The 10,000-nt window shown below is 47.1% G+C and overlaps 1 protein-coding gene across 9 annotated transcripts in view; it reads right to left on the reverse strand.

Annotated features, from left to right (window-relative positions):
- The window catches only part of nfia (nuclear factor I/A), a 204,408-nt gene that overhangs the window by 16,876 nt on the left and 177,532 nt on the right, over positions 1–10,000 (reverse strand). For 4 of the 9 annotated variants that reach the window (XM_044198946.1, XM_044198951.1, XM_044198949.1 and 1 more), the window contains exons 7-10: positions 9,330–9,380; positions 6,462–6,629; positions 1,777–1,954; positions 152–317 (exon numbers count right to left, since the gene is read on the reverse strand). In XM_044198946.1, the coding sequence (XP_044054881.1) occupies positions 152–317; positions 1,777–1,954; positions 6,462–6,629; positions 9,330–9,380 (563 nt within the window). Of the gene's footprint in view, positions 1–151; positions 318–1,776; positions 1,955–6,456; positions 6,630–9,329; positions 9,381–10,000 lie in introns of all 9 variants that reach the window. The other 5 variants (XM_044198947.1, XM_044198954.1, XM_044198948.1 and 2 more) reach the window with 5 other exon arrangements.

Here is a 10,000-nt window from a genome sequence, read left to right on the forward strand (position 1 = left end):
AATTAAAATATTGTAATATTCTGTTTTTTCCTTTGTTGCAGAGGCGGCCTCCAGGAAAACGCCGTCTAAATACTTCTTTTAGCATACACAGTCTACGATGATGTATGCATGTTGAGTATGAATTCAAACTTAAGCGTGTGTGTGCACTCACTGGGCGAGGTGGGTGAGTTGCCTCCCCCCTCGGTGGAGGAGGTGGAGGGCGGCTTGGCGTCGACGGGCAGTGGGACGGGACGTGCCATCGGGGGAGGCGGAGGGGGAGGCAGCATGGGCGTCGGCAGGAAAGGATTGTGGACCTTTCCCTGGGAGCTACCATTAGGCTGAAGACGGGGGGCACAGTTAAAAAGCATTCAATACAAAAATATACACGACATTTTGTATATTTTGTACAGTAAAACATCAACAGGTCGGTCACACAGCTAACCTGTAACAGCTCAACGCTGCTGTCCTCTGAGTGTGTGTGTGTGTGTGTGTGTGTGTGTGTGTGTGTGTGTGTGTCAGCAGTTTTCCTGGCTGGTCATAAAGAATTCTGCTGCTGCTCGCATTTTATCCTGCTAATCTATAAGCATAATACCACAGTACCTCGCTTCACCTCTCTGCCTCCTTCGGTCTCCACTCTTTCCCTCCACACACACTCTACATATACTGATACACACTGTGGGTGTGGGTCTCTGTGTGTGTGTGTGTGTGTGAATGTGTTTATATGGACATTAGTATCCAGGTTACGTGTTTGTGCATGTGTACGCTTTATGCTCAGAAACCTGGATATGCTACCTGGAGTGCGTAGACAGAAACCAGGATGTAACATAAAAACACCTGGTCTGGTTTCTGATCTCTGATCTGGTCGTGTGTGCAGGTACGTCTGCAGCTCAGCCACGAAAACAAATAAAAATAGCTCATAAATGATGTATTGATGATCTACACGCTGAAATAAAAGAGAGAGAGCCTGACGCCTGTTGATAGAGGACTTTACGGCGACAGCGACGGAGTCCAGAAATCTGGATCTACACACAGTAGTCCGAAATCTGAACTCAGACACACCAGACACAAATTCCACGTTTCATTCATAAATTAAAGACCCCGCCCACTGAGGTGGAAACGTGACCGTACGGCTCACCTATCTCCGACTATCAGAAATCCGGATACTGAGTCATGTATACCGGGAGATGAATGTTTAGGAAGCGCATGCTGCTGCGACTTCACCGGCCAAGTGGTCCATCCGGTAACAAAAGTCCAAACGTGAAAAATCTACGTGGCAGCTGCAGCTGACTCCCAGCTCGTGTCGTGTTACATAAGCACACATAGATGCACACACTTGTCACACTAAGGCTGTGTTAAACGTCGTCACATCAAGAAAGTTGCTCGGCCGGCAAAGCTTCGGAGAGCAGCTTTATTTTGCGCTGTGGAAACCTTCGACCCGTCTGTTGCTGTCATGTCTCAGGACACGGTGCTGTTTTTTAGGACTTTCACACGGCCCTACATGCTTTTACTACATCTGCAAAAATAAAGAAGGAAACAGACACACTGTGTGTGTGTGTGTGTTGTAGGGGTGGTGGAGGGTGTATTGATTCAGTGTCTAGACGCAGATATATCAACTATCTCACTGCAGACAGAGGGCCACACACACACACACACACACTCTGCAGTGTTTTCTGCTCCAGCCCTGCAAACAGACACTGATCCCACCTTTGCAGAGGCTGGAAAACCCAGCTCAGATGTGTATTTCTGTGTGTGTGTGTGTGTGTGTGTGTGTGTGTGTGTGTGTGTGTGCGTGCTTACGTTGAGGAAGCCCACCTGTCCGGCCTGCTGGGCGGAGTCAGGACAGACCAGCTGGACGAACTCCTTGAGCGTCTCCTGCGGGTGATACCTGATGGCCGGGTGGGAGAAGTAGGAGCCGGGCTGCTGCAGGATGGGGGAGGAGGAGAAGTGGAGGCTGGAGGGGGGGCATGGGGGCTCGCTGTGGGGGAGGGGGTGGGGGTGGGGTGGAGAAAGAGAGAGAAAATTATTAAGAGAAAGGAGAGTTGGGAGAGCGAGGTAGAGAGTTGAGTGAGGGACGGGGAGAGAGGGGAGGGGGGAGTAAAGAGGGGGACATTTAAAGTTGATTAAAGGGGGCGTGGCTTAACATGCAAATGCATGATGACGGACACACACAGCAGAGCAGATAAAACAATGACAACAGACCATAATGCACCGCTCACACCCAGCTGTCAATCAAAAAGAGTGTGTGTGTGTGTGTGTGGAGGTGCATGAATACATTTATTTATGTTGCTCCTTCCTCCTCTCCTCCTTTCCTGGTCTTATTTCCTCCTTCTTCCTGTTACCTCCTCCCCTCTCCTCTTTCCTGCTGTCGCTTCTCTTGTTTTCTCACCTGCTTTCCCTTTCTCCCTCTTTCTCTCCTCTTGTTTCCTCTCCTCCTCCCCCTCGCCTCATCCTCTGCTCTCCAGTTTTCTCCTCTTTCCTTCCCGCTCCTCTCTTTCTTCCCTCCCTCCTCATCTTGTCACGTCTTGTTTTTTTTTTTGTCTCGTTTCCTCTTTTTCTTTCCTCCTTCTCCTCTCCCCTCTAATCTAATTAGGGCTCTAATTGGTCTAATATTCTCTGATTGCTCGTTAGTGGACGAGGCCTCGTTAAGGACCGTGATGTATAGAGCTCCGAGGAGGAAAAGAGAGAGAGATGTAACAGAAGGCAGTGAGAAAGGGAGGCAGACAGAGATAGAGAGACTTTAGAAATGATGGAGACAGAGAGAGAGAGAGAGAGAGAGAGAGAGAGAGGATGGAGAGTTAAAGCTGCTGCACTAATTCACTTAAAGTCCGCTGTGATTTATCACTCTGACAATACACACTGACTGAGTGTGTGTGTGTGTGTGTGTGTGTGTGTGTGTGTGTGTGTACCCTGCGGCCAATGTATTTACAGTAATCATTGGATGGATGGCTTTCTCTGCCCTCTCTTTTTCTCTCGTACACACACAAACACACACGCACACACACACAGAAAGACACACACAGATTTAAACACACACACACTCATACACAGACACACACAGATTTAAACACACACACACACACACACAGAGAAAGGGGCACTGTGTGTGTACATTCATAGGAATGATCTCACTCAGTGTGCAGGCATGCATAACCACCTGTGTGTGTGTGTGTGTGTGTGTGTGTGTGTGTGTGTGTGTGTGTGCGTGTGTGTGTGTGTGTGTGTGTGTGTGTGTGTTTCAGGTGAGACTGGACAGGAAGGAAACGACATCACTGAGTTGTTCACGATGACACAAACACACACACACACACAGAGTTGTGCCATACAAATAAAAATGTATTATATTTTTCATTATATACAACTATTTCACATTTTGGGAAATAACAGCACCTCCGATGTTTGCTTGGCAACGTCACGGCGACAACGAGACCACAGGAAGTCAGTGCACCCGCCGTTTGTCTGTCAAGAACCACAAACTGTGGTTTTTACATTTCTGTTTGTGTACTGATTAAACCAACGGGACACAGCGTGGTAATAAGGGATTTTCTGAGTTGTATTTTTGAACTTTGAGAGAGCCACGCTAGCTGTTTCCCCCTGCTTCCAGTCTTTATGCTAAGCTAAGCTAATCCGCCCTAGTTCCATACTTAACGCAGATATGAGAGCGGTGTCGCTATTCTCATGTAACTCTATTGTATTGGAGCTGGAAACGGACTTCTCTGACCACAGACCGAAGCTCCCACCTCCACACACCTGGACGATCCCTGTGTAAAGTGACTGGTGGATTGTCAGTTTCAGAAATTTACAAAACTTTTTGGATTCAGCTCCAAGTGCTTAGTGTGAAGCGCACTGACGCCCCGGCAGAATGAAGGTCCCACCGGCGCCCTCTGGAGAACGCGGTGTTCGTTACAGCCACAACAACAAACTGCTGATTTATTTTTCCTAACAGCAGTGGAGCTAAAAATGTAAAGTTCTCTGCTGAACTTACAGAGACAAAATTGATATCGATCGTCTCGTCGATCTTCCGGCAAGACAGCAAACAAGAGGATTTTCCAAAATGTCTGAGTCTTCCTTTAACAACGCAACAACAGAGTGTGTGTGTGTGTGTGTGTGTGTGGTATTGAGGACTGGCGGCCTGCATGTCGAACACAGAAGAAAGGGCCGGGATTAGTTCCACTTTGCAAATTGCCTCGCTTCACTGCCTCAGACACCCTCCTCCTCCTCCTCCTCCTCCTCCTCCACTCCCCCCTCTGTCTCTCCCCTTCCAACTTTTCCTTGAAGAAGATATTTGCCATCAAGAGGTGGATTGATAAACGATAAGAAGGAGGAGAGGATTTAAAACGGCAGAGCTCCTTCATTTGCACTGCAGGGGGAGGAGGAGGAGGAGGAGGAGGATGATGAAGGATGGAGGGAAGAGGGGGGAAGAATTTAAGGGAGAGGAGGTGGAGGAGAAGAATGAAGGATGGAGGGATTGGGAGGGGAAGATCTGACCAAAGAGCAGGAGGAAGAGGAGGAGAGAGGTAAGGGAAGAAGGTGGCGAGACGTAGTCAGTCAGCTGAAGAAGGATGAAGAGAGGGGAGGAAGGAGGAGGAGGAGGTAACTCATCTCACTGGCAGCAGAGAACAAGGAGATGGTGGAAGGAGATGGGTGGAGGAAAGGGGGAACACAAGGAGCAGAGGAGGTGGGAAGAGGAAGAGGAGGAGGATCTCAGGAAGAGCTTGAAGAAGAGGGGACGGGGAGATGGACTGAAGAGGAGGTGAAACTCAAACTAATCATCTGGAGAAGATCCAGATCGGCGACTCGCAGCGTCACTGATGTGTTTTATTTTACAGAAACAGGAAGCTGACGGCAGCGAGCCCGAGTTCAGCCGCTCCCATCAGCTCACAAATCATTTTCAACCCTCTAATCTGCTGCAGCACGAGCAGGACTTTCCTCCCACTGACTGCTGGAGAACATTCAGGAAGAAACAACACAAACCACCCGAGACCTGACAACGACGCGTCACCTTCTGGTAAAGAGTGCTGGACGGAGACCTTTTGGACTTTTCCAGGAACCTTTTTCTGAAATTAAGAACCCTACCAGCATTTCAACTGGAGGAACCAGGTACTAAATCTAGTTCTTGACCCAAGAACTAGAGGCCTTCACGGGGCTACTCGATTCCTAGCATCTGAGACTCGACCCTGGACCCTTGCATTGCTGCAGGTCTCAGGTGTGTCGTATGTTTAATACCCGAGGCAGTGTTTTTATAATAAATAAATAGTATTTTTGAAGGAAAGGATGATAATGGTATCTATGGTGATATATCGGTCACGTGACAGATCGATGTACCGCATACAAGGAAACTGGAAACAGCCTCAGACGACCTGACGAAGGCAACATAGCCAGTGAACAAAGTGTGGTGTAGTGGACAAAGTGACAGCGTTCACTCATGCTGAATTTACTCCACATCACCTCGTGTCTCCCATGTGGACGTTTTCATCTTCTGTCTTCCAGTAAAAAGAAAACTGTCCTTTGAGGTGCGTTCAAGGACACTCAGACATCCAAGAACTGATGAATTTGGTCGCTTCCGTGCTATCTATACCTTTAGTTTTTATTCTATACATTTAGTAGAATCATCTAATGCTTCATCTCGACTTACGGCCTGTAAGGACACGATTCACTCAAAAAGGGTACAATTATGAATTTTGACTGAATACTATATACCTCTAATACTCTCGACAGTACATGCACCTCCGCTTATTACTATTACTCATTACATATTTAGTTACATTGTATTTTATACTGTACTTTCATCATCAACCAGTAAACCCACTTGGTACTCGACACTTATTTTATCTTATACTTATACCGACAGGATACTTAATTTATTTCTGACCTGTTTTATAGTGTTTATAGTGTATCATATTGTTTGCTAGTACTTCCTCCTGTGTGCACTGACGTAAAGGCGAGCTGCTGTAACAAAGAGTTTCCCTTCGGGGATCAATAAAGTATTTCTGATTCTGATTCTGAAAAAATAAAAATGTCTGTCTCTCTGAGGACGTCACGGTGAAATCAGCTTTGACTAATCAGCAGATACACACACACACACACACACACACACACACACACACACACTGGCAGCAGGAAGTGTGTTTCTGTGTTGTGGGATACTTTGATCAATCAGAGGACAAAAAACAGTGTGAAGAAGAGGAAAAAAGGGAGGTTGGGAGTGGGCGGGGCATAAAGGTAGGTGGGTTAGGTGAGGACGTACTCATAACAAACACACACACACACACACACACACAAACCCTGCCTGAAGCCTACAGGTGTGTGTCTCTACAGGTAGACAGGCTCCTTATCTGCTCTCCTGTGCCTCTTCCTGACGCTACTGACAGGGGAGGGAGGGGTGAGGAGGTGAGTGTGAGAGAGGAGAGGAGTGAGGGAGGTGAGGGGGTGGTGGTGGTGGTGGTGGTGGTGGTGGTGGGGGGTTGACTGGTTGAGGACCTCACCTCGAGGCCCGGTAATGACGGGCCGGTGATGGTGTGTGAAAGCCGTTCGGGGGGAGGAGGAGGAAGAAGAAGAGGAGGAGGTGGAGGCGGAGCCGCTCGGCGAAGGCACGGCGCCGCAGAAACCAGACTTCTCTGACTTCTTTAGAACGCCGGCGGGCGACGGCATCCCTGCCAAGAACCATGATGATGAGGATGAGGAGCGGGTCAGAGGCAGCGTGTTGTTTGTATTTACATTTTTATGCACCTCCAGTGGTGGAAAGGAGATGGGAGGAAGGGGAGGGAGGGGAGGGGAGGAGGGGAGGGGTCAGTTTGGGCGGAGTCTGGACAATGGGGGGGTCGACAGATTGAGGCACGGGGCTGCAGGGTGTCACAAGGAGAATCAAGTGCAACTTCAGTTTGTGTTTTCTTTCAACGCAGAGCGCTCAGCATGATCATGTCTGTTAATATTCTACACAAAATATACTAAATTTATTTTTAAAAACTACCAGAATACCAATTTTACAATTTACAATCATAAATACAATATTAAAAAAAGGGCCACAACATAATAATATTAAATAATATTAAATATTAAAATAAACTAATAAATAAAATAGATACGACAAAAATACAAAGAAAAACATTTTTAATGAAAAAATAAACAACTGCCATTTTATTTTACTATAACGTAAAGTAAGAAATAATGATTAATAAGAAATAACAAAAATATTGCATATTACTTTGTAATAAAATAATAAATCTATAAATTTCTTTTAAAAATGCAAGAATGTTTCCTCTGAGTTTGATGACCTACAGCTTATAATTTATCACCAAATATTACGAAGCTGTCAGTTATTTGACAGATTTAAGACTTTTTATAGGAGCAGCTTTCAAAGTTCCAGTACAGGACTTCTTCGCTGCAGCAGATTTAACAACAACTTGAATAAGAGTCAAAATACTTTTAACGTGAAACAACTCGAGAGAACTTTTGGAAAAAAATAAAAATTAAAAAAATGAAATTATACAACCAGAAGAAACAGTCCCAAAGAAAAGAGTGTGTTCTGCGGAGGAACGGGGACGCTGTTTCTGCGAGCACGAACTCGATTACTGTGCTCTGCAGGATCAACGCCATGTGGAGCGACTGCAGAGGTCAACATGGACTCTGAGCGACCCGGACCTGAAGGGGGCGGGGCCTATAGTGACAGAGGGAGGTACAGCAGGAGGAGGAGGAGGAGGAGTGTGTGTGTGTGTGTGTGTGTGTGAGTGATGAACACTTGAAGAGGTTTTGTCAGGTGGAATCGAGGAAGAGTCTGCTCAGCACTTTCTCCTTCCTCACCCTGTTCACACCTTTATCTACCTATCTATCTATCCTTCCTCCTCTTCCTGTTGCTCTTGAACGCCTCTCATCCTTCCCTCCTCCTCCTCTCTTTTCTTTTTCCACTTCATTTTCATCCGTCCATATTTTCTTTTTCCATTTTTTCCTCCTTCCTCCCTCCTCTTCCTTTTCCCTTCTCTGCTCTATCAGATAAGATATCTCACTTCTAACACAAAGTCCCCACCGAGATATAAGAACAAGGGACACACACACACACACACACACACACACACACCTGCGCACACACACACACACACTGCGCACACACACACACACACATTAGCGGCTACACATGGAGGGGGGGGGCAGAGGGAATTACTGTCTTATAGGAGTGTGTGTGTGTGTGTTCAACAAATACACAGCTAATTATGAATTACGCACACATACCTTTATACACACACAGACACACACACACACACACATACATACATATACCTTTATACACACACACACACAGACACACACACACATACATACATATACCTTTATACACACACACACACACACGCACGGTATCGTGCACAGTCCATCCAGCAGATGTTTTTCTTCACGGACATCAACCAATAAATAAACAGCCACGATGATGTCATCAGCATGCTGCCAGGTGGGCGGGGTCAGCGTGGAGTGGGGTGGGGGGTGATGGGTGCTGCACCCATGGGTGCCTCAAGGCCGAAATACAGAAAACAAGGAAACAAGGAGAGGAGGAGACAAGGGAGGAAAGAAGAAAAGGAAATGGGAAGAGGAGACAGGACAAGAGAGGAGAGGAGAAGGAAGGAGGAAACAAGATGAGAGTAAGATTGAGGGGAGGAGAAAAAGAGGACAGAAGAGGAGGAAAGGAAGAGAGGAGGGAGGAAATAGATGAAAGGAAAGGGGGAAAAGAGAGGAGGAAGAAGTACACAAGGAAATGAAAGGACAGGAGGAGAGGAGAGGAGGGGGGGACGAGGGAAAAGAGGAGAGGAAAGGAAATGAAACAAGATGAGAGGAGGAGGGAGAAGGAAAGAAGGGAATGAAAATAGAGGAGGAGACAAGAGAGGAGAGGAAAGAAGGAAAGGAAAGGAGAAGAGGAGTTCGAGAGAGGAGAGGAGAGGAGGGGGAAGAAGAGGAGATAAGATGAGAGAAGGAGGGAGTAAAGGAGAAGAGACAAGAGAGGAGGAAACAGAAGAAGGAGGAGAAAGAGAAAGAATGGCGGGGGAAAGAAGGAAAGGGAGGAAGATGCTTGGAAGGAGAGGATGCAGAAAAAGGAGGAGAAAGAAGACAAGAGAGATGTAAGGTCAGGAAGGAGGAGGTTGGTGAGAGTAGGAGGCGAGGAGAAGGAGAAGGAGGAGAAGGTGAGGAGAAGGAGGAGAAGGAGTCCACCAGACTAAACCAGACACGTCACAACACCAAACGACAAACCATCCAGGTATCTACCCATCAGGAGGAGGTGGAGAGGAGGTGAAGAGGAGGAGGTGGAGGAGGTGACGGTTTCACAGACACGTATACAGAAAACAAAAAGGCGTGTTGGCAGTCTTTACCTTGTCGGGAGATGAAAGAGCTAGCTAGAGAGCCACGCAGCTTATATCCAGCTTTCCAACGCAAGACGGAGGAAAGGGAGAAAAGAAACGAAAAGAGGAAAGAAAAAGAAAAGCAGCATGAATATACTGACTGAGAGAGAGAGAGAGAGAGAGAGAGAGAGACCTCAGCAGTTTAGTATTTATGTAAGAGTGTGTGTCATGGCACACACACACACACACACACACACACACACACACACACACACAGAGTATTGAGTGAGTTCCTGTTTACGTCTGAATCCCAGTGATGGGTTCTGTGTTTGGACCACTTTAGCATGTTAGCTGCTAACTCCAGTATCTGGTTCAGTGTGAAGAAGGAGAGGTCACAGCAGCTGTGTGTGTGTGTGTGTGTGTGTGTGTGTGTGTGTGTGTGTGTGTGTGTGGGACCCCATCTATTAATATCAGCGTGTGATCAGATCGGTGAGTCCACGTCTGGAGGTGGTCTGACTCACACTGCGATCAGATCTCAGCCAGATGAAAATGACATCTGTACAGTTTGGACGCATCCCGTTAGCTGCCCGTCAAACTGAAAACTACAGACGAGCGCTACCTCTCGCTTCAGGTGACTCTCCAGGTGACCCGCTCTCCGCTACGACCTGCAACACCAGGGTCATGTGACCGAATGGGGTAGC

The sequence above is a fragment of the Siniperca chuatsi genome, linkage group LG6 (genome assembly GCF_020085105.1).
Source record: "Siniperca chuatsi isolate FFG_IHB_CAS linkage group LG6, ASM2008510v1, whole genome shotgun sequence".
Lineage (NCBI taxonomy): Eukaryota > Metazoa > Chordata > Actinopteri > Centrarchiformes > Sinipercidae > Siniperca > Siniperca chuatsi.